The 23,934-nt window shown below is 33.3% G+C and overlaps 1 protein-coding gene across 1 annotated transcript in view; it reads left to right on the forward strand.

Moving 5' to 3' along the window:
- Window positions 1-23,934, forward strand: part of MMS22L (MMS22 like, DNA repair protein) — a 130,201-nt gene that overhangs the window by 37,759 nt on the left and 68,508 nt on the right. Inside the window, exons 12-14 of the mRNA XM_012769428.2 lie at window positions 687-806; window positions 2,984-3,210; window positions 5,583-6,092. Coding sequence (XP_012624882.2) covers window positions 687-806; window positions 2,984-3,210; window positions 5,583-6,092 — 857 coding nt within the window. The remainder of the gene's footprint in view (window positions 1-686; window positions 807-2,983; window positions 3,211-5,582; window positions 6,093-23,934) is intronic.

Consider the following 23,934-nt stretch of genomic DNA (forward strand, 5'->3'; position numbering starts at 1 on the left):
ACCCCATTTCCACTAAAAATAAAAAAAAACTAGCGGGTGTAGTGGCGCACACCTATCAGCCCAGCTTCTCAGGAGGCTGAGGTAGGAGCATCGCATGAGCCCAGGAGTTTTAGGTTGTAGTGAGCTATGATGATGCCACTGCACCCTAGCCTGGGTGACAGGGTAAGACTTTGTTTCAACAACAACAAAAATGTCTACTTTTTTCCCCACTTGATTCTCCTACCATCACCTAAAAGGTTAAAATATATATACTCTGCCAATCCTCTGGTTTTTAAAAGAACAACTCTTATAACCTGTGAAAGTATTTGACCAAGTACTTAAGTATGACCAAACCACTTGTGTATATCTTAATTATCATTTTGCCACTTCTTTCTGATTTGGGTTTTATCTCTGATTTCTAGGTTTCCAACATAATTATAAAACACCTATTGTGATTTTTAAATAATTGAATTAAAAAGTCAAATTGAGTTATGTAATTTCCATTATCTGAATGTGTTAATCTCTAAAATGAGTTTTTGGTAGCATACCTTATGTTAATTTAGGCCTTGTGGTCTGAAGATGAGAATGGGTTTGATATAGTGATATATATTAATATTCTTTTTAGCTGCAGGTTAAACAGTGCAATATCAAGTGATAATATTTATGTTGTGAGAGCCTATTTACTCCCTCATCACTTTATTTTTTAGGAGGGTATACTAGAAGAACAATTACGAATGTATCTTCACTGTTGTTTGACACTTTGTGATTTTTGGGAACCAAACATTGCAGTTGTCACAATTTTATGGGAATATTACAGTAAGAACCTGGTGAGTAAATAGAATATGGATTTGTTCTAGGAATTTGAAAACTTTGTACATATTTTAGGAATTTTTATGGTTTAATTATGAATCGTTATGAATTTTTCTTAAAAAGTTAATTTTTGTTCAGAGTAGATTGGAATAGCTCATGAATGGTTTTATCTTTAACAAATACTGTTTGTAGAGCTTTGAGATAAAGGAGACAGCATTTGATATACTTTTTCTCTTCAAAGTGAGTGTAACCAAAGTGGCAAAAATTGTAGCAGAAAGATATTTTTTAATCCTCATTTATAAATGTTTTCTAATCATTACTGATTGCTTGTGATACATTGAACAGGCACTGCTGTCTTGAGTAAGATACAATCTTGGCACTTCAGTAGCATGTAGGCAAGTAGATATGTACACATATACTGTGGGAAAAAAGTTATAATATCATGGAATGCCGGATGAGGTTGTGTATATTATCCATTGTATGGACTTGTGCAAGACTTCATGAGATCATAATTTTTTATCTCGGCTTTGAGAATGAGTAGAATTTTCCAAGTACAGAAGAAAAAGAACATCCAGATAGAAGGAACAATATGGACAAATGCTTGGACATGTGAAAAAGCACGGTCTGTTTCTACCTTGTTAATGGTTCTGAATGATAGGCCTTGGATGACTGTAGGGCAAGACAGGAGATAAGAAAAATAGAAAAAGTAGTCTGGGGCTAGAGTATGAAGGGTTGAACATAATGTGAGTTTAAATTCTGATTTATTTTTTATAGAAAGCAAGGATATGACTTAGGTATGTGTTTTTTCTGAAAATGGTATAAATACATTGGGTACAGATGTGTTAGTAGTTCACTGTGGTTGTATGAGCAAATAATACTACAGCTGAGAAGTAAAATAGGGACAGTGGATTTATTATAGAAAGGAGAGGATGAATGTAGAAGATAAAAATTTAAAAGGTAGATTGAAAAGATTTAGTTACTTGTGTATGGAGAGGAGGTTTGCAATGTTTGAGTTTTGGGGTAGGTAAATAGTGAATCCCTCAATCAAGATAGAAAATGGTAATGGAAGATTTATAAGTAAATAGTAAGCTTGGATTTATGTATAATGGAGCTTATTAAAAAATGAGAAAAATACCTTTCTCTGAAGCATAATGTTAGGATAGTTGGAGCGAATCCAGTTCTGAGGCAGAATGTGTACAAGATGAATCTGGAGTATATTGTCATGCCAGGAAGCAGGGAAAGTATCAAAGTAAACTAGAGTCATGTCAAAAGGACACAGGAGCCAACACAAAGGAACTTGTATTACCCAAAGAATGAGAAAATTTGAGCATAAGCAAGAATAATGAATGCAGTGGATTAAAACATCAAATATGTTTAAATACATGTTCATGATATTTATAATATTGTGGGACAAAAAACTTATTCTGAAAACTTCAAATTAAGGAAAATACAGACTATATTTTAGAGTAATCAAATTTCTGATGACTAATTAAGACATGATAAAATTAGAAGCCACCATTTTGTACATCTAATCAAATAAGGCACCCAGACAATGCTCATCAATGGCTGCTAAAACTGTTAAGTAAAAGGTTGGTGGAGATCACTAAAACGGGTGGATCAGGCTGCCAACCTGACCAATCTTACTATCACAAAAAGTCAGAACTTGTGTTCACTGAATGCTACAGGACATACTCAGTACTACCAATGAAAGATTTTTGCCAAAAAATTCAGCATGAATCTGATCAAACCTCTAGTTACTGCCATCAGTTTACAGAAAAGGTAGGGGATAAAAGATTATGTTAAGTGACACTAGGGGGATACAGCAGCCAAATCCAGAATATGAAAAATTTTACACAAAAATAACCTGATATAAAAAATAAGTGGTGTAACAAAAACATTGGGAAACTTACAGGATAAAAGAGCTTTAAGGGGCATATCAATCAAATGCAACATATGGACTTTGTTGTATCGTAATTTGGACAAACTGTTGAAAACACACTCTGGAAACAATGCAAAATTTGCATACCTCCTGATGATCTGTGCAGTTACGGAATTTTCATTTTGAGGAATATATCATGATTATATCATTTCTGTGGTTAAGATGAGTCAAACTTTTAATGAATTAAATTGAGGTTTTCAGCTTTCCATTTTATTTACTTAAGAGACTAATACTTGTTTTCTTTTTTGCTTTTAGAATAGTTCCTTCAGTATTTCTTGGCTTCCTTTGAAAGGCCTTTCTAATATCATAAAGTCACCCTCATCAATGCTTGAAATGGTGAAAACTTGCTGTTTTGACAAACAAGACCACAACCTGTGTAAATCTAGCAGTAGTTATACCATTTTCCTTTGTATTTTGGCAAAAGTTGTTAAGAAAGCAATGAAGAGTAATGGCTCTCATCCTTGGAAACAAGTAAAAGGAAGGTATGTGTAGTATCTTTCTCTGTGGTGAATGTTCACTGATAATTTTTGGAGAAGTATTACTATTTATATTTTGTTAAGTTTACTTGTGATTGGAGTCTTTACATATATAAAATGTATTTCTTCAACAGACACCAAATCTTCTGGCACCTTCATCTTGGACTTCCCCAGCCTCCAGAGCTATGAGCAATAAATTCTGTTGTTTATAAATTAAGAAAACACAAAAATTTAAAAAATGGTGCACGATAACAGAATAAGGCGCTTTTTGATCCTGCCAATTTGTTAAAGTAAGGAGCAGACCTAATATCCATCATTTGCAGAGGGTTTCAGTTTCTTATTTATCTCCTCAGTGCTGAAGACTGAAATCCCATATATAAAGTACAGGGGTATTAGGGAACTGTAGAGTTTTTTTGCCAAAATTTAATTGTAATGTTCTATAATCTGTTGCATATAATTTATTAAAAGTGATAGAAATAAAAAACATCTCCAAGTTGTACATTGTCAGGTAATAGGGTCAAAGTATAAAATTTTTGTGTTCTTTGAGACCAGTAGTTCACAAGTGCTGCTTTTTTTGAAGAAGAACTGACTAGAGAATAATAGAACCAGAAAATGCTAATAATGTTCTCATTTGGGGATTATGCTCAGGTTTCCTTTCTGCTAAAATAAACTTTTGGTTACATTAGTCTATTGTTTGCTCTCTGTCTTTATTTATTTATTTATTTTGAGAGAGAGAGTTTTGCTTGTAGTGGATACAATTTTTAATTGTCTTAATTTGTTCTAATTTATTTGCCTATTGGCCCTTTTCGTAGCCCTCTTTGTGCAGTACACCACTATCGACCACTTGCTCAGTTTCTTTGTTGGGACCTCTCAGAGCATAGTACCTCATATTCTAGGTAGGGACTTCTCAGGAATCACTTAATGAAATTCCTATTTGATTCCCGTGGTGAATATTTCTTATAAGGTTATGGTGATACAGTTTGGGTTTTTTATTTAGAATACACTTTTTTTTTTAAATGACAGCTTCTTTATTAAACCGTTAGTAATCACGTGGCTCAAATAGTTTTTTCTTTTGTTCTGTTTGCCAGTTTGTTTTTGAATCTGAAATAATTTTACGGAAGTCAGAATACTCAGAACTTTATTGCTAAAAGAGGAAACTATTTGAATTCATTCAATACTATATGTCAAGCACCAGAGTGGGGATGGGAGGGAATACCGAGATAATTAAACAGACCTTTACTTTCAGGAGTTTATCAGCTTTGACATAGTTCTTTATAAATAAACATTTAATCTCATGAGTATTAACCATTTCTGTCCTGAATAAACCTATTATAGAAGTTTCAAAACTTAATAATTCATAACTAGGAATTCAAGATGAACTGTTTTCAATTCTAATCCCTTAATTGGTAAAAGTACATTAATTGTTGTATTAACTATATTATTAGCTATTGTATCAACTATTGTATTAAGTAGTATTGATGAGAAGTTTTTTAATGGCTAGTGTTGGACAATTGAACACTAATAATTTTTCTTTGCAGGTAGATAAAAATAATTTTTCAACCACCTTGAATTGTCTTAGGGTGTAAGTAAAGCAAGAGCAAGTTGTTGTGAGGGGTAGGGAGAGAAAGGATTTAAGAAAAATTATTATATAAAATTGTCCTGTTAAGATATCTGTAAAAGCACATCAAATTATACTTAAAACGATTATATGTTCTTTCTTTGCTAATAAAATAAGGGGGAACTTGATTAAACGGAAAAGCCATGTACTATATGAAAAGTACATTGCTACTGTTTTTTGGGGAAAGACACTTACTTACAGATGCTTACTTATAGATGATTTGCTGCATCCTTGGGAAATTTGAAGGTAGGGCTACCATGTGAGTTTGTTTTCTAAGTAGAAAAAGTTACAAGGCAGCATCAAGATGAAGAATTAACTAAAAATGTAAAGCAATGAGACTACCATAAGTATTGAATGAAATTATCTTTTAAAATGTAGGTTTTTGTAAATCAATTTTATTTATTTATGAATGAATGAATGAATGAATGAATGAATGAATGAAACAGAGCCTCGCACTGTCGCCTAGAGTACAGTGACACGATTATAGCTCACTACAGCCTTGAGCTGGGCTCAAATGATCCTGCTACCTCAGCCTCCTGAGTAGCTAGGACTATGCTAAGTGCATGCCATGCCTAGCTAATTTTTTTTTTGTTTTTTTTAGAGATGGGGTCTTGCTATATTGCCCCAGCTGGTCATGAACTCCTGACCTTAAGTGTTAAGTGATACTCCTGCCTCAGCAACCCACAGTGATGGGATTACAGGTATGAGCCACTGTGCCAGCACAAACAATTTTATTAAAGCATTTTTTTATGTTTTATAGAATATATTCTAAATTCCATCAAAAAAGAATGGAAGAACTAACTGAAGTTGGTCTGCAGAACTTTTTCAACCTCTTTCTACTGTTAGCAGCTGTTGTGGAGGAGGAAGATGTAGCAAGTCATGTTTTAGATCTCCTGAATTTCCTGAAGCCTGCCTTTATGACATCTCAGAGAGCCCTTATTTGGAAGGGTCAGATGGCCTTCCTCTTGATGTATGCCCAAAAAAATCTGGACATTGGTGTTTTGGCTGAAAAATTTTCATGTGCCTTCCGGGAGAAAGCGAAGGAATTCTTGGTGTCTAAGAATGATGAAATGGCTCAGAGACAGACTTTCTGGACACTTCTTTCCATCTACATTGATGGTGTTCAAGAAGTATTTGAGACCAGCTATTGCTTGTATCCTTCCCATGAAAAACTGCTTAATGATGGATTTAGTATGCTTCTGCGAGCTTGTCGAGAATCTGAACTTAGGACTGTATTGAACTTTCTACAAGCTGTTCTGGCCAGAATAAGGTATGTTTTCCAGTCATGTGCTAATTTATTAATTTTTTTCATATCATGACATGTTGATTTTATATTAAAGGAGTTTTTTGTTTTTGAAATCTGAATGTAGGGGAGAGGATTTAGTTTTCTACTACATTGGCATAGATAAATACAGATTGAGTATCCATTATCTGAAATGCTTGGGACTAGAAGTGTTTTGGATTTTGATTTTTTTTTTTTTTTTTTTTTTTGGATTTTGGAATATTTGCATATCCATAATGAGATATCTTGGGGATGGGACCCAAGTTTAAGTATAAAATTCATTTATGTTTCATATATATCTATCCATATAGCCTAAAGGTAATTTTTGTATAATATTTTCAATAATTTTGTGCATGAAACATAGCTTTGACTATAACTTGTCACTTGAGGTCAGGTGTGGAATTTTCCACTTGTGGTATCATCTTGGTGCTCAGAAGTTTCAGATTTTGGAGAATTTCAGATTAGGGATGTTCAATCTGTAGTTTTCAAAAGGTTTGCAAACAATAATTCATCAAGAGAAAGCTTAGGTGCAATTACAAGTGGCAAGACTAAACTCAGAGCAGCTCTGGTGTGATCTCACAGCCATGTCTTAACTCTTCTTTCCCCTGCTACCTCTCGAAACAGAGCGTTAATACCCAGAGGTATGTTATGTATATTATAATAAGCAAGACCATGAGCAAAAATCTGAAGTGGCTTTTACTGAACATTGTGCAATTTTGTACCCATAAGGAGATTTTGACCACACTGTACCATTAAAAAATAATCAATTTCTTTAAATTTTTGCTGCAAAGTTGTAGCGTCAACTATATCAAATACTTCCACATAAACCAGTTTGCTCTGAAATTAATATAGGATTATTCTATTAATAATACCAATCACCTATATAAAACTGTTTTCAGATCTGCTTAAATTATTCACATACATTAGATGTGCATACACTGTGTAAGAGTGTACAGATACACTTTTACGCAGATACATTAGACATTCAGATATACTCAAACCCAAACTTAATAATGGATAAGAACAATGGTTATGACATTTATTGCCTTTAGGCCCTTTTCACATAACAGTTTTATGGATGAAATGCATGTTCTCAAGAAGTTAGATACTACCACTCAGTGTAGTTGCACACTGTTACATAAAAATTTCATATAGAAATGTGATTTTATTTGAAATCATGTCTGAGGTTAATGAAGAGATTGCTTCCCTCCTATTGTCTCATCACAAATGAAGCATCTGTTTTTCATAGATACTAAGCTCAGCAAAATTTCCAAATTTTGGAAGTTTATTAATTATTAAATTTATTTACTACTAGTTTATATTCTTTATTCTGCGACGTATTTTCATATTGATTTATCCACAAGTTTTACTCCTCATTAGATATTACATAGTTTTTATATTCGTCTGCTCTCACCAGTTTAAATTATAAAGGTTTAGCCAGAATTCTTGATCAGGTAATTATCCCCTTGCTTCCTAGTATAAGCTATATTAAAATAAGAATCTTAAAGCCCTCAAATTTTTGGATGGGTGGATAGATGGATAAGTAAATTCATAACTAATTTCATAAGAAGCTTTTATTAATTCTCGATCTTGTACATGAACTGTGTTTGTTTTTAGTCTAGCAGAATTTATTAGCAATTTTATAGTTTTCCAAAATACCAACTTTGTTTTATTTGTTCGGTTTTTTAATAAATGATAAGTAGTATTTCCATGTGCTTTCTGGGAAAATTAGATATCCCTGCATTTTTAGTATTAGTTTTGGTTTGTCTGTAAACATATTTGATATATATTTGTCTGAATATATAAAACAAGAAGGAAGAGGAGTGAGCTGGCAAGGAGGAACTACAGTCCCCAAAAGATTTAGGAACATAGGAATAAGAAAGGAAGGGAGGTTATGGGTATTTTGAGAAGAGGCAGTCATGGAAACAAAATGGCAGAATCCATCTATCTTTCTGCCTTTTTCATTGAAGATGGGTAAGTCCCTTTTAATCCTTCTTAACAATTGTATTGCTTCTTACATAGTTTTTTTCTTTTTAAACAAATTCATATGCTACAAATACTTTAATCTTTCTAGTTAAAAGTTCCTGACAATCTTTTTTTGTTTTTAAAATTATTTTTAAATTGTGAGTGTAATATATTGTCATGATAGAAATGGTAAAGAAAAAAATATGAGCTATAAGGTGACAAATAAAATTTTCTCTCCTTAGCTTCACTTCTTCATTCTCAAATTCAGTGGTTTTCAATGGGGGTTGAGTTTGTTCCCCAGGGGACATTTTTCAATGTCTAGAGACATTTTTGGTTGTCATAATTAGGGGATTGCTACTGGCATCTAGTGGACAGAGGTCAGGGATGGGGATACTCACCCTACAATGCACTTACCCTACAAGGACAGCTTTTACAACAACACAATTATCAGGCCCAACCTCAGCAGTGTTAAGGTTCAGATACAGTGCTGTAGGTCTACTGCATGAAGTAAAATTGTTTCTTATAGGAACATTCCAAACATCTTCCTCCTATATATATATATGTTTAAAACACAAAATGGATGATCTTTGTTTTATAATTTCCTTTTTTCATTTAATATTTCCTGGACAGCTTTACATGTTAGTACTTGGAAACCTACCTAATTCTTTTTCGTGACTACTTAGTGTTTCATTATATGGATGTACCAAACTTTATTTAGCCAGTCCCTAATAATGAAAATTTATAGTATTTACCATTTTATGTAATTATAAACACTTTTATTTAATATCCTTATTCATTCATCTCTGTGTACTTGTGGAAGTATACCTATAAATTAATTCCTAAGATTGAATTGGTATATATACATTTTAAATGTGGATGGATATTACCAAATTTCATACCAAAAAAAAAAAAATTGTACCTGTTTCTACTCTGCTTAATAATATATGAAAAACTTCTATTTTCATTTTTAGATCATTATATGGAGTGTATTTAGAAAACAATGCAGTCTAAGATAAGAAATATAGGAGTTTGTTAATAATGTCAGTCACAGCTTTGTAATAGGAGAATGAGACTTATTTTGGAGGTTGGACAGGCATTAAAAATGGAAATACAAAGAAAGTAAACAAATATTTTATATTCATTCACTAACTTGTTTTTGTCTTAAAGCTCCAAATTGAAATTTTTCTTGGTATGTAACTCTTCAAAAGTAATGGCTATACACACAAGAATAATTCTTACATTCTTGAAAGATTTACAGTTTTTAAATATTTTCTCCTGTATTTCTTTACTAACCCTGCCATCCCTATTTATAGATGAAAAAATGGAAACATGGAGACTTTTTGTGACTTACCTAAAATAACACAGTTAAATTTCAGAATTGGCACTTAGACTCTAACCTACTATACCACAGTTGCCTTCTTACACCATCCTTATAATAGTTAAATAAGTAACTAAACTGAAACTAACCAAACCACTACATTTTTAATAAGTTAGAGGTAATGAAACGAGTAAAATTTGCAAACCTAAAATTATTACCACAATTCATATACTTCTGAGTGCTCTTTTACGCTTTGTTTTTACTACTAAAAAAGGTAGTTGCTTATTAGACTTTTGATTACTTTGTTTTTATAATTTTGTAAATTGAATATGTTTTTTAATAAGTCAATTGGAGAAAATGGATTGAGAGGTGTAGAGACAAGTAAATCATGTTTTATTTAATAACAATTTGTCTTTGATTTATTAGCACCATTTCAACCATCTAAATTTCACTTCTTGCAATAAAAACAAATTTTTGGTCTTTAAATTTAATTTAGTAGAGTCCTTTAGCATTACAGCCAAAGCTATTTCAGGAGCGTTGGAAAGATATTGCTTGCAAATGTGTTGTAAGCTATAATACATCTCTGTTAATGTATGGGATCACTATTCAGAAGTACAAAGGTAGGAATCGAGGGGATAATGAAGACTGTCGGTTATATAAAATGAAAGTAAGTTTACATTTATATTAGGAGTTTTTTTTTTTTAACTGGATCTGGATTGAGTTTGTTGTTTGCTAGTTTTTGAAACTGTAGTAGGGGAGGTGGCCGGTATGCTGTTGGACTTCAGGACTAGCCTACGAAAAAGGACACAGCTGTTTATGATAACATTTGATTCCTTGGACAAATGTATAATTTGATTTTTTCTTATACTACTTAACTGTGATTGAAAACAATTGCTATAAAAAAATCAAATCTTGTACAACTTCTATTGTCAAAATTAGCAGTTTTAACAGAAGTTGGTGTGTGAATAAGAATGGCATAGCAATATGTAAGTTTTTATTAATGCTGTTGTAATGTAGGCACTGCTGTCTCTTAAGTTTCTGAAGCTCATGTAGTAATTTGCACACAGTTCTTCAATGATAATGGTAACAGTAGATAATAAGAGGAATTGGGACTGGGGTAGTTTCATTTGATCCTATCAATTTTTAGCACTTTCCAATGCAGATACTGTCAAGAGAGACCAGATTTTCATTTGAGATCTTTTGGGGAAGGGCTCCAGATATCATTTGGGATTGTTTACCCTAAAAAGGAAGAAGGAAGAAAGGAAGGGAGGAAGAGAGGGGGAGGAAACAAACAAGAAAAAGACCTTGTCCTTTAGGTATTTGATCATAAAGATGTATTCCTAATTTCTTAACCCAAAATCTGGAACTTCATTGAAGATCTTTTCATAGCAGTCTTTTAGGTGTGCCATATACTATGAATACCTTTAGAAAGGTCAAAAATATTTTAGAGAGTTGTTGAAAATTATAGCCTAGGCATTTTTTTTTTCTTTTAAGAACAGAGCTAAATTCTTTGAATTTTGGTTTAGTAGGGTAGATGGATTACATAGATTGATGATATTTATTCCTGGCTGCATCCCTGACAAGAGAAAGAATGAAATACTTTACCTTAGCAATCTCTTCTGTTTTCAAATTCAGGTGGGAATAAGGTATCAGTCCTTGCATAAATGTGTGTGCAGGGTGTATGTGTGTGTGTGTAACCAGGTAATAGTTTTATAACTGTATGACAGAGAAATTATAGGTAAGAAGGAACCAAGATCACTGATTAAAGGGAGAAGCAGCTCCCTCTAGGCTGTTAAGAAATAATAACTTCATACGCCACTTTCTGCTAACTGGAGCTGATGGCTCACTAGAGCATTCTTTATTGCTGATTAAGTAGCACTATGAAAATACTGACTTGGTTATGTTAACTAAATGCGTCTGTGTTTAAAACTTCGAATGTCAAATAGTTTTAGCAGTCATCTTTAACATTTCACATTACCTTTCTGGAATCACATTTCTACTTTTCACTTGCTGTTATTTGAGGTTAATATGAAAATGGCAGTCTTTCATTTGTGGAGTTAGGTGTAGCCAAAAGCTTTTCTTTAATTATATCCATTCATGCTGCTATAGTTAAGGGTCTGTCAGCATTCCCATTATAAACCTCCATTTTCAGGGTTTTATAACACAGCTATGAAAATTAGCTCTGGGCAAAAACTTGACATACAAGGCCTCATGAGATTCTCCCTCTTCCCCATCCCCCTTTTTCATTTTTACTGAAGTAAGGGTGAGTGATTTCAAAATGCCTTTTGGCATCTGCAAATATCATTTGGAGTTTAAAAAGAAACAATAAATTTTCAGGCTTTGTACCTGTTTGTTCTACCACTTAAGGGAGGTTGTGGACTTATGAATTTAAGCCAAATGGATATTGATCAACTGACATCCTATTTTGTATTAAACAAGAGCCTATTTTCAACGATGTCTAAAGGCAGTTGAGAACTTGCCTAAGATGCAAAAGGTTAGACTAAGAAATAGTTCAAAAGTGATGGTTTTTTTTAGATGCTATGTGCTAAGTACAACTTCTTAAAAGATTAAGGCTCTTTTCCCTGGCTTCAGTACATCATGAATGTATTTTATATTTTTAAATCCTTTCTTTCTCTTCCTATGAGGCTGGAAGAACATCTATTTGTTATCTCTTTTGGCATTTGGAGTGTGTGTGTGTGTGTGTGTGTGTGTGTGTGTGTGTCTACACGCAGAACTGTGTTTATTATTCCCTCAGATATTTTAATGTTCAGTAGTTTTATTGGTATGATATTATTCTAATATTCTAAACAGATTTTTGGTTTTTCTTTCCTTCAGTGAGAGAACTGGGGATTGCCTAGGTAGGAAAGGAAGTGTAATACAAGAGGATCTGTTCTCTTGAGGGTCTGTTGTATGCTCAATACTTTGCATGATATTTCTGGAAAAGTAAAACGGATACTCTTGACAGCATGAAAGCTTTTTTCTTCCTTTTGTTATTGGGTGCTAGTGTGAATGGGCTACAGTTTTTAATTATTGAAAAATAGTTTACAACAACCTTGAAACTGGTTATGGTTTTTAAAGTAACCAAATGAGTTATTTCCATGGTTTGAGTCATATATCCCAGTTTGCCCAAAATGTTTGCTGTTTTAGCATATATAATTCAGTGCAAATTTGGGGCAATGTCCTAATAACTTGAAGGGGAGTCCATGAATATGCTCTATAGAAAAATACCAGTTTTTATTTGAAAAACCAAGTAGAGATATGTTGCTTATTGAGAGTGATCCATCTGCCATTTTTGGTTGCTTCACGGCAAGCATAGGAATCTCTAAGGGAATATAGTATAAATCTTAGTGTTTCAGCAATGTGTAAAATGTATAAGGACAAAATTTCTTTTTGTTATTACATATTTTATGTATTTTTTTTATTTTTTTTTTTTTTGAGACAGGATCTTGCTCTGTAGCCTGGGCTACATCATTGTAGCTCACTGCAGCCTCCAACTCCTGGGCTCATGCGATCCTCCTGCCTGCGCTTTCCGAGTAGCTGATGGTGGTGCATGCCAGCATGCCCAGCTAATTTTTTTAAAAAATGCTTTCTGTAGAGATGAGGGTCTCACTATTGTCCAGGCCGGTCTCAAACTCCTGGTCTCAAATGATCCTCCCACCTCAGCTTCCGGAAGTGTTAGGATTACAGGTGTGAGCCATGGTGCCGAGCCTTATATATCTTTTGACTGAGTAGTTATGTATATAGTATAAATTAGTATTTTGATCTTATTTACTCTTCATCAGGCTTGACTTTTACATAGTGAATTTATATTATATATTTTAAAAATTTATGTAATAATATAAACTACTCACTTTATTAGTTTGGCAACATTCACTTTTTTGTTTTTTGAGGAAATAATAGATTACCTACTTAATGTTTCATGTATAGGAATTAATATTTGGGCCATTTATTTTGTCTCTAATTAGATTTGCTGCATATCTACATAACAAATGTTGCATAAGTACATAAGTTGCATAAGTACAAAGTGATTTGTTTAAAATATTATGAAGGAAAACTTACGTGTCCAAATCTTTATTCATAAAATGAGGATAATAGCAACTACCTCACTGGATTATTTTAGAATTATATATGTAATAATGAATATAAAGTGGTTAGCACATTGCCTGGCATATTAGTAAGTGTTAAGTAAATGTTAGATAATGCTATCATTCTCCTTATTATTTTCAGAAAAATTTATACTTTGATCATTTCTTGATAGTATATTTTAAGCCCAGCAACTTCAGTGGATTTGTGCGTATGTGTGTGTGTTGATTTATCTTGTATGGTTTTTAACCCATTCCTAATATAGTACCTCTGGCATAGTTGACTATTCAATAAATATTTGATTGTGTAATGAATCAGTCTTTAAAATCAAAGTCAGCATTGTAGGAAACATTACCTCACGATAAATGGACCTGTTAGAAATTGTGATTCTTTGTTACTAAATGCTCCTGTAGAAAGAAAAAAGTGATTTTTAAGGTACAAATGTGACATATATGTATATCCTTCCTTTCTTTTCATATCTAGTTGATTTCGGGAGGGTATGTCTTTGGGGGATCACTTTTATCATCTGTCTTTTATTGTCACAGCTGCCATTGCCTCTGTTTTTAGAAGATTAGAAATGCTTGCATAAATTCCCTGCCTCCATTCCCTTCTCTCAGACCATCGTTTTATTTTTTAACAGCTCTATTGAGATATAATTCACATATTATAAAGTTCATTCATTGGTTTTTAGTATATTCACAGAGTTGTGCAACCATTGCCACAATTTTAGAACATTCTTTTACCTCAAAAAGAAACCCTAAAGCCATTAGCAGTCACTTCGTATTTTCCTCTATCCAACACCCCATCCCTAGCAACCACTGATTAGAAAGTAGATTTGCTTTCTGTTTCCATAGATTTGCCTCTTTTGGACCTTCCATATAAATAGAATCATACACTGTGTCACCTTTTGTGACTGGCTTCTTTCACTTAGGATAATGTTTCCAAGGTTCATCCATATTTGTATCAGTACTTTGTTTTTATTCCATTATACTGATGTACCATATTTTATTTATCCATTCATCAATTTATGGACATTTGAGTTCTTTACAATCCTTTTTGGCTGTGATGAGTAATGTTACTGTGAACATTTATGTACAAGTTTTTGTGTGAATATATGTTTCTTACTTGGGTGTATGCTTACAAGTAGAGTTGCTGGGTCATGTATTAACTGTTTAACCTTTTGGGGAAATGCCAAACTGTTTCCAAGAGGCTGCAAAATGTCTTTTTGATTATAGTGATCCTAGTGGGTATGAGATGGTATTCATTGTGGTTTCGGTTTACACTTCTCTGTGTCTAATGATGTGGGGCATCTTTTCATATGCTTATTTCTTTGAAGAAATACCTATTCAGATCATTTGCCTATTCTTATATTGGGTTATTTGTGTTTTTATTATCAAGCTGTAGGAGTTCTTTATATATTCTATATACAAGTTCCTCATCAGATAAATGATTTGCAAATATTTTCTTTCATTTTGGGGATTGTTATATTTTACTTTCTTGATATTGTCCTATGAGCATAAAATTTTTTAATTTTGATAAAGTCCTATTTGTTTTTTCTTTTGTTGCTCATGCTTATCTCATATTTTCTTGCCACATTTATCTTCATGGGGAACTAGTCTGCTTATACCATTCTGTGTTTTAACACTGTTAGTGACATCCTGAGGGACAGAGAAAAAAATTCCACACTACTTAGGATCATTAAAGCCATCGACAGCCTGGCTTTTCCTCCATCTGCAATTTTTCTTGTGATTACCCTTTACTTTAGTTCGATGGAACTTCTAGTTCTCAAGAAATCCCGAAGTCTTTCTTACTTTTGTTTATATTTTCTTGTGAAAACCAACTGAAGGTTGAGGCCAGAGCATGGCCAAGATAGTAGAGCTGGATCTCAGCACTGAACAAGCTGACGTTATATGAGAACCACTGCTAAGAAAGTGTTAAATTGGGGGAACGTAAGTAGTTGTAAAAATTAGAAGTCAGAAATGGTCAGTGCTGGTTACTGTAGATACAGAGGTCACATGGCAGAGTACAGAAAAATGAAAAAAAAAAAAAAAACTAGAGGGATTTGGGGGGAATGGAAAGGTGGTTTCAGAAGTTAGTAGTATGCATATGCGAGCTGGATATGGAATCAGAAGAGCAGCCTATATTCCAGGCAGTAGACTTCTATGTACAGCAAGTTCTGCTTTTTGCCTCTGCTTCTTAAGAAACCCCCAGCAGTGCCTCATCATTGCTGCTGTTGAAGCATAGTATAAAAATCAGGGTCTTTAGGGTCAGTAAACCTGAGTTCAAATCACCCCTGTTTCACTTACCAACAGAACAATCTTAGGAAGTTACTTAACCTTTTCTAAATTTCAGCTGCATCTTTGTAAAATAATACCCACATCACAGGATTTCTGTAAACATACGCTTAGATTTCTGCTGTCCAATATAGTAGCCACTAGCTACATGTAACAAATGAATATAAATTTAAAAATGCAACTCCTTCATTAGACTAGCTACATATGAAGTCCTCAATAGCTACTGACTTAGATGCTGCATACCTGTCCAGAACAAGTACCATAACAAGCTCTCAATACATTCAATACATGTTGGTTTTCTTCTTTCTTCTTTTTTTCTTTTTCTTTTTTTAAGACAGGGTCTTGCTCTGTCACCCAGGCTGGAGTGCAGTGGCATGGTCACAGTTCACTTCAATCTCAAACTCCTGCGCTCAAACGATCTTCCTGTCTCAGCCTCTCAAGTAGCTCCAACTATAGGCATGCACCACTGTGCCCAGCTAGTTTTTTAAAAATTTTTTGTAGAGTTGGAGTCTCACTATATGACCCAGGCTGGTCTTGAACTACTGGCCTTAAGCAATCCTCCCACCTCATCCTCCCAAAGTGCTGGGATTACAGACATAAGCACCGGGCCTGGCCTCTTTTCATCATTTTTATGTGAACAATATTAACCTTCATTCCAAGCTTCTCTGAAATATATGCTTGTCCATGTGTCTCCAGTCTTGAATAATATAATATATATTCCCTTTGAATTTTCTTAACACTTTCTCTCTGATGTCCTTTGTTTTCTACTTTGTGATATAATTATTAATATTTTCTACAGAGGAGACATTCATGCAAAAATTATTTATTCAACAAATTTAACATTTTTGAGTGCTTACTATAATAGGAATTATTATAGGCACTTGGAATATATCAGTGAACCAGTCAAATGAAGCATACATGTTATGTACTCATGCATTTAATATATGAAAGATAGACTAAGAAAGTGATAGAAAGGAGAAACAGGTATTTATTCAAGCCATCACCTTTTTTCCACCATTTCACACTTTATTATTTCAGTTATTAGCATTACTTATGCTTGATACTTGTCCCAAAATTTTACCTGTTTATCCAACAGTTCTGCCAATGTCCACATGAAAGTGGACAACAGTTTCTGTGCAGTCAAGATATGGATTTAATGTATAATCTGAATTTCATCACTTGTTTTTATTGCCTCCTGAACATTCATGGCAGCAAGGACCTTCAGAGGATAATGAGAGGTTCATTCTTCTTAATTAATTGAAAAATAAAACTCTGTGTATTTACTTTACCTCAATTTGGGGGGGACCGTTTTTATTTATTTTTCTAATTCAGTAGGTATCTATTCTCTCACAGAAATATGGAAACAGGTGGAGCAAATGGGCCTTTGGCTATTTACCTTACTTTTGCGAGATTTGAGAACCTTTCTTTGTTAAGGCTCAGTCTGTAGGAACGCTTTGAATCTAAAAGTAGAGATTGTCTGTATTGACATTGGATTGGAAAGAGAAGGTATTTGGAAGAAGGAACTGAGAAATGGAGTGAAAAAAATAATAAAATAATTTAAGAAAATTTCTCAAAACTAAAGATTCTATATTGAAAGGACCTATGGAGTGACTCCAGCACAATATAAGAAAATAGAACTCACAGCAGGCCCATCTATGTGAAATTCAAAATACTAGCTACAAAGAAAGGATACCACAGCTTTCATGAACTTTCTCCACCCTTCTCAATCTTATTTTTTTTGTGTTTGCTGTGCTCCTGGTCTTGTAATCTCCAATTATAATCTAGGTCAGATCTGATATTTAACCCCAATTCCTAATAATTAAAAAATTAGTAGGAGGTGAATAGAACTTTATATTAGATTTTTTTTCAGGATTACCCCTACTTTCAAGAAGTAGATGAATGATGCTTTATGATTTCTTTTCTAATTCATAGTTGTCAACAAAATTTGAAGTTACTAAAAATATAATTTTCCTGGGTGAAACCCAGGAAATCTCTTTCTCATGATTACAGAAGAAAGAGAGGGAAGATAAGAGTGGAGAAAGAACACTGTGAAACAGAATTTGGAGTGAAGAACATTATATAAAAGGACAAGGACAAAAGAAAATAGTCTGTAAAGAAATCATTTCATTCTTTTGAAAGTGGATCAGTTCAGTTGTTTAGGGAATCGTAGTGCTGTGATTATTTTCTGTACCAACCACTGGAATATTTCTTTTTAGCAAATGGTAATAAATCAAAAGATGTTGGGGTAAGGTGAAAGCTACTTTCCCCAATCTTATTTATGTCACTGTGGTTCCTTATCTGAACCCCATGGTTCACTATAGGTATTTAGACCACCCAGATCTTTGAAGCTGTAGATGAAATTCAGCAATGAGTTTGTAGGAAGGCATCACTACTGTGCTCTTTCATGGCACCACACAGTGCTATGTTTCTTAAACCAAAGACATGTTGTCATAATAAATGTATTGAAGACTGGTAAATCCCATTCGTGACAAGTTTGCTAAAGTTAATTCTTCTCCAACTATGGAATAGGTTAAAAACCCCTGAAATTGTGACTTCAGCACGTGGACCTGGTTCCAAGAATCATAGTGAGATAAACTGGCATTGTGGCTTTTGGTTTTAAAAGGGAAGTACTTAGAGGAAGCAAGTAAAATTTCAGCATTTGTGTCCAATCAGTGTAGTACAATAAGCTACCAGACATGTTTTTTTAATGATGTGATACGTCACTGAGGGAAGGAAACCAATCTTAATTATCCCCATAATTAATTACTTTTGGATTACTAAAACCTCAGAAGGCACTATAAATTGTGGGAAAAGTAGATTCATTATAGTTTTATTCTCACCATCTTCTGGTTATTACCCTAAAGCTATTTTCTTTAAGATGGGTTTTGTAGAAAACATCAGAGTACATTTTTGTTTTATAATACGAATTTACTTTTGCCACCGTATTGTTTATAAGGAACAGTTTCTTCATGTGTCTTGTGAAAAGGGTGAATAATTGCTCTGTTTCAAATTTTATTTGTTTATATTTTAACAAAATTGAGAACAAATAAGGAGTGAAACTAACATTTCAAACTCTTAATTTCAATTGTTTCTTCTTTACCTTACAAGATATATATTTTTCTCTCTTTAGGGTATCTCTTGTCAGATTTAAGGCTTATTTAAAATGAAAAGAAAGCTGGAGCAATTTTCTTTATTCCATTTCAGTCTCCTAAGGCCTATTTCCCCCTGGTGAGCTCATAGCAACAGGGGGGTTTAAGGGAATTCAGCTTTCTGCAAATTAATGTCTCACATCATGAAAATTCAGGACTTTTTTTTTTTTTTATCTTGAAAAGTAATACAGTGAGTGCGAGTATTATTTCTTGCCAGCGGGTGGAAGATGAATGATTTTGTCACAGTTTTACTGCTTGATGAGCAGTGTCCTGAGGGTCAGGCTTAAGTCTGTGTCACTATGCTGCTCATTACTCTTGAGCTAAATAAGGGCTGATTGGATCTAAATTGCCTAGCACATGGGCCACAGATGAGCTCAGTGAGCAGGGGATGACCTGCTATTCAGTCTGGGAGTAACCCCGGTGTGCAAATGCAGCATTAGAACACCGTGGGAGAATGAGAGGCTACCGGCTGCTGCCAGCAAAAGAAATCGAAATGTAAAAACTCTTTGATGCTGTGATGTTAGAATTTGAAATGTAGGAAGTGACAGGTTGATGGTACTTATCAGCTTTGGCTGGATTAGAGAACAGTGTCATCTTGCTTATATAATGACAGAAGAATGAAGCCAGCAGCTAACTACTGTTCAGAGTAGAACCGCAGCTGTTGCCACAGCCAGTCATTGCTGCCTCCTACTGGCAGTTTTCCTGGAAACCAGTAAAATAATAAAGAAGGCTCCTCTATTGGTTTTCAGGAATCCTTGGCTCTTTGGTGGTGAAAACTTGCTAGGGAAAGAATGCCCCCCTCCAAAAAAAGATATTTTAGAACATATTTAATAGTACATTAGATTAAAAAATCCATATTGGAAAAATCGGTTGTTCCCGAATCTTCTAGTGAACCAAGGATTAATCCATTTATGAAGTGAAATTACCCAGGGCAAGAAATCTTGTATACCCTTCCTGGAATAGTGTTCTTTCAGGAGGCCTCAACCAGGTTGGTTGATCTCTCAATTATGTTTTTGTTTTTTTTTTTTTTTTTTTTGTCAATAACAGTACTAACAACTAATCTTCAAAATCCAACAACTATAGTGTTAGCACAGTTTGAAAGGCATCTGATAAAAATACAAAGTAAAAAATGCCCCTGATTATGTAGCTTATGCTGCATAAATCTTTCTCTTAGGGAGGAGGTAAGGGAAGGAAAATGTTTCTCCTACAAGTCAAATGGTTTGAAAATACAACAACCACCAAAATCCTGTGATAGATCTCTCTTTCATTTTACTCCTACAGTTGTAATTTTTTTAAAAAATCAATATTAGGTTATATGTTTGTGGTGTTAAACTTATGAAATGTAGATGAGTTTTTAAAAAGTTATTTATCTCACCATACTGAGAAAGCTACTATCGATATTTTGTTATATTCTTCCATACTATTCCTATTCATATACTTTTTTTAAATCCAAAAATGAGATTAAATGTTGTTTTCATCAACAGCTTTCCATATCAATGACATCTACATTATTTTCCGTGTCTTCATAATATTCCATTGTGTGGATATACCATAATTTACTTGACCTTTTCTTATTTGTGAAAACCTTCACTATTTTGAATTTTTCACCATTAGATACTAAGCTGTGTTGAATGTGCTCGTGTGTGTCTTGGCAGAACTCTTGGGTATTGTTGTACAAATTGTGTGCTGCATAGTCGCAAAGGTGCCATTTACAACATTATAAATAAGGATTTAATTTTCACAGACTTGTTTGATTATATCTGGAAGGCTTTTTAAAAAAATATAGATTTATGATTTAAAATATAGATTTAAAGTATGATTTAAAATATAGAACCATAGATGTAATTCTAAAAAATGACTGGGAGCCATGGTTTAATAATTAACCTTTAATTATATTCAAGGTTTATACATATACACACACTTACGTACATTATTACATACTTTCTACAGAAGCAAATTTTTAACTAGTAGAAAACCTTAGACTACAAAAAGTTAAAAGAAAAATTACTCCAGTTTTTGAAAGCAAAACTGTAGTTCTGTATGTTGAAAGAACAGAGATAGGAAGCTTCTAGAGTCTGTGGTGAAATGACAGGTAAAAGTGTTAATAAATTAACTTTCATTTCCCAGAATTAATATTTTCCCCACATTTTTTAGTATAGGTGCCCTACTGTTTCCTCTAAGCCTTTTCTTTCTTACTATTAATATCAAACATAAAATAAAGTTTTTAATATAACGTATGAAATACTTGAAGGCCCTAGAGAGAGTGTTTTTAATGCCTCTCTTACATTTTTATTATCAAAATGCATGTATCTACAAGAAATGTAAATAATACAGACTTGTGTGTAGTAGAAAATGAGTCATTCTCCTCCTAAATCCCCCCTCCCACAAAGGAAGCCACTATTAACACTTTGGAGAATAAATATTCTTGTAAGCTACTATTGCCTCTCCTTTAATCCACACTGCCTCCTTTACCACCTCTTTTATTTTGAAGGAGGTGGGAACAATAGTGGGATTATACTATGGAAATTTCTACAACTTCATTTTTTTCTTTGAAAAAGATATCAAAAACATGTTCCTTTTTCCATACATACATACACACACACACACAAATTGTTTAAGCCTGCATAGTATCTTGTGTAAATAAAACTTCATTTATTTAACCCACTGAACATTTAGGAGCTGTATATTATTTTAAGATTGCTTGGCTCTTGTACCTAAATGATTTTCCAAGATCCTAGTTACTTGAAAATTTGAGTTGCTTTTAGCTTATTTAACCAGGATACTAACTGTAGTTCAATTTTGTGAATTATTAATATATCTAGCATCAACACCAGTGGAGCAGATTTCCACTTCATTCACTTAATATGTGTGAATTGTATGTGGAATTAGTCTTTTGCTTATTATAAAAAATAACATTATTATATTTTACAAAGTATTGCAAATTTAAATCCTGACTCTGCCACTTTCACTTTAATCTTCAACAAGTCATGTAATTTCTTTGAACCTCAATTTTTCTAACCTGTAAAATACGTGTAATAATACATATTAAAGAGTTGGTTTGAAGGATAAAAGAGATAATACATGTCAGATGTCTAATAGAGTACCTAAAGCTGATTGCTTTTATTATTATTATTGTTATTACTATTTGTCCATTGGTTTCTGAGAAGTGAAATTAAAGAATGTATATTAAAAGGAAATTTAAGACATAGAGTTTCCCACTCTAAGATTTTTAGGGCTCCATTCTGAGGCAAATCAGTGGTATTCCGTGAAGAGAATACTATTTATGTTTAAGTAAATACATAATAACTTTTTTGGTCACGTCTCATTTTTTTTTCATGGCTTTGGAGAGAATACTACTGTATTAATTTTGCAATTATGCATGAAAGAGAAATGACTATACTTTTCAGTCAACACACTTTTATTGGGTGCCCATCAAGTACCTGCTATGGTAGACTCTGAGCTGGTATTGGAAAAAATAGAGATACATAAAACCAGAACACTGCTTTCAAATGTAGTGAGGCAGACATATAAACAAATAAATGAAATGCACTGTGATGGATAGAATAATAGACAAATGCTGGTGACTCTTCTTAAAACTCTTCTATGTCACTTATAGAATTTTTTCTGAGATTGCCCTACATAAAATAAAGCATATGATTATGTGGCAGTAAGTCAGTCAGACTATGTCACATAACTGATGGGTGGCATTTATTAAAAGGGAGATGTACATGTCTTTAGAAGCTCGTATTTATGTAGATAGCAGTTCAAAGTTTTAAAAATTGTTTTCGACTTCTTTCACATATTCCATTAATAATAAAAATAATTAACTTAGTAACTTGTACACATATGTAAGGCCTTCGGTGAATTGTTATTACTGCACTGTGTCATTGATACACTTTCTACATTTCTTTCTTCTGACATCAGTCTTTCCTCTTATAGCTATTGTTACTTTTTTTGTCCCCCATTTTGGTTGTATGTTATAAATTCTTGCTCTTTAAGGACAGTGATTAGGATATTTTAATGTGAAAAATTAGAATCTAAAACCAATGTTAATAGTATTGCTGTCTGCATTTTTAAAAGTTTTTATAAATGCTATATAACAGTGCAACGTGCCTTTTTGTTGTTGTTGTTAGCATTATGCTTTTGAGATCTATTACTAGAAGATATGTGCCTTGGGGAAATGAAGGATTAAGCCAAGAACAAGAAATATTTTGGGTTCCAGAAACGAGAATCCAGCATAGAATAGTGAAGGGACAGGAAGACAGTTATATTGGCCCAGTGCATCATTGTTCCAGATTGAAATAGAATGATGACAAGCTATGGGAGGAAGACCTCCAGCAAAAAGTGAGAAAGGAAAAAAAATTTTTTCTAGTTCCAGAGGAGAGTAAAGCAACTTCTTTATCAAATGCTTTTGCTTTGAAAAGCCTGTGTCACAGAAGTGGAGTTATTCTGATAACTTCTCATTAGGTGACCTATTTTGTCTTTCAATATTAATTTACCACAGCAATTTATATATTAAATACATCAAACTTATATACATTATGTACGTTTCAAATATATTGACCTCATTTGAAATTTCCATTTTATATTTTTTGAATATATAAAGTTTGAAGAGTTTTATATATTTAAATGTCACAGTCTTAAAAAAATATACATTATAAGTAAACAGCTAATAGTTTTTTTCTTTTGGTTTTCTAAGAGGAATTCCAATGTAATTCAAATATTTCTTGAATACTTTGCTTCCTTCTTCCTTTTTTTCTTTTTCTTTTCTTTTCTTTTTTATTTTTTGAGACAGAATCTTGCTCTGTCTCTGGCCTATAGTGCATTGGTATCATCGTAGCTCACTGCAACCTCAAACTACTTGGACTCAAGCAATCCTCCTGCCTTAGGCTCCCTAGTAGCTGGGATTACAGGTATGTGCCACCATACCAGGCTAATTTTTTTATTTTTTATGTAGAGATGGCGGCTCACTCTTGCTTATGTTGGTTTCGAACTCCCGGCCTCAGGCGATCCTCCCGCCT

The sequence above is a fragment of the Microcebus murinus genome, chromosome 5, assembly GCF_040939455.1.
Source record: "Microcebus murinus isolate Inina chromosome 5, M.murinus_Inina_mat1.0, whole genome shotgun sequence".
Lineage (NCBI taxonomy): Eukaryota > Metazoa > Chordata > Mammalia > Primates > Cheirogaleidae > Microcebus > Microcebus murinus.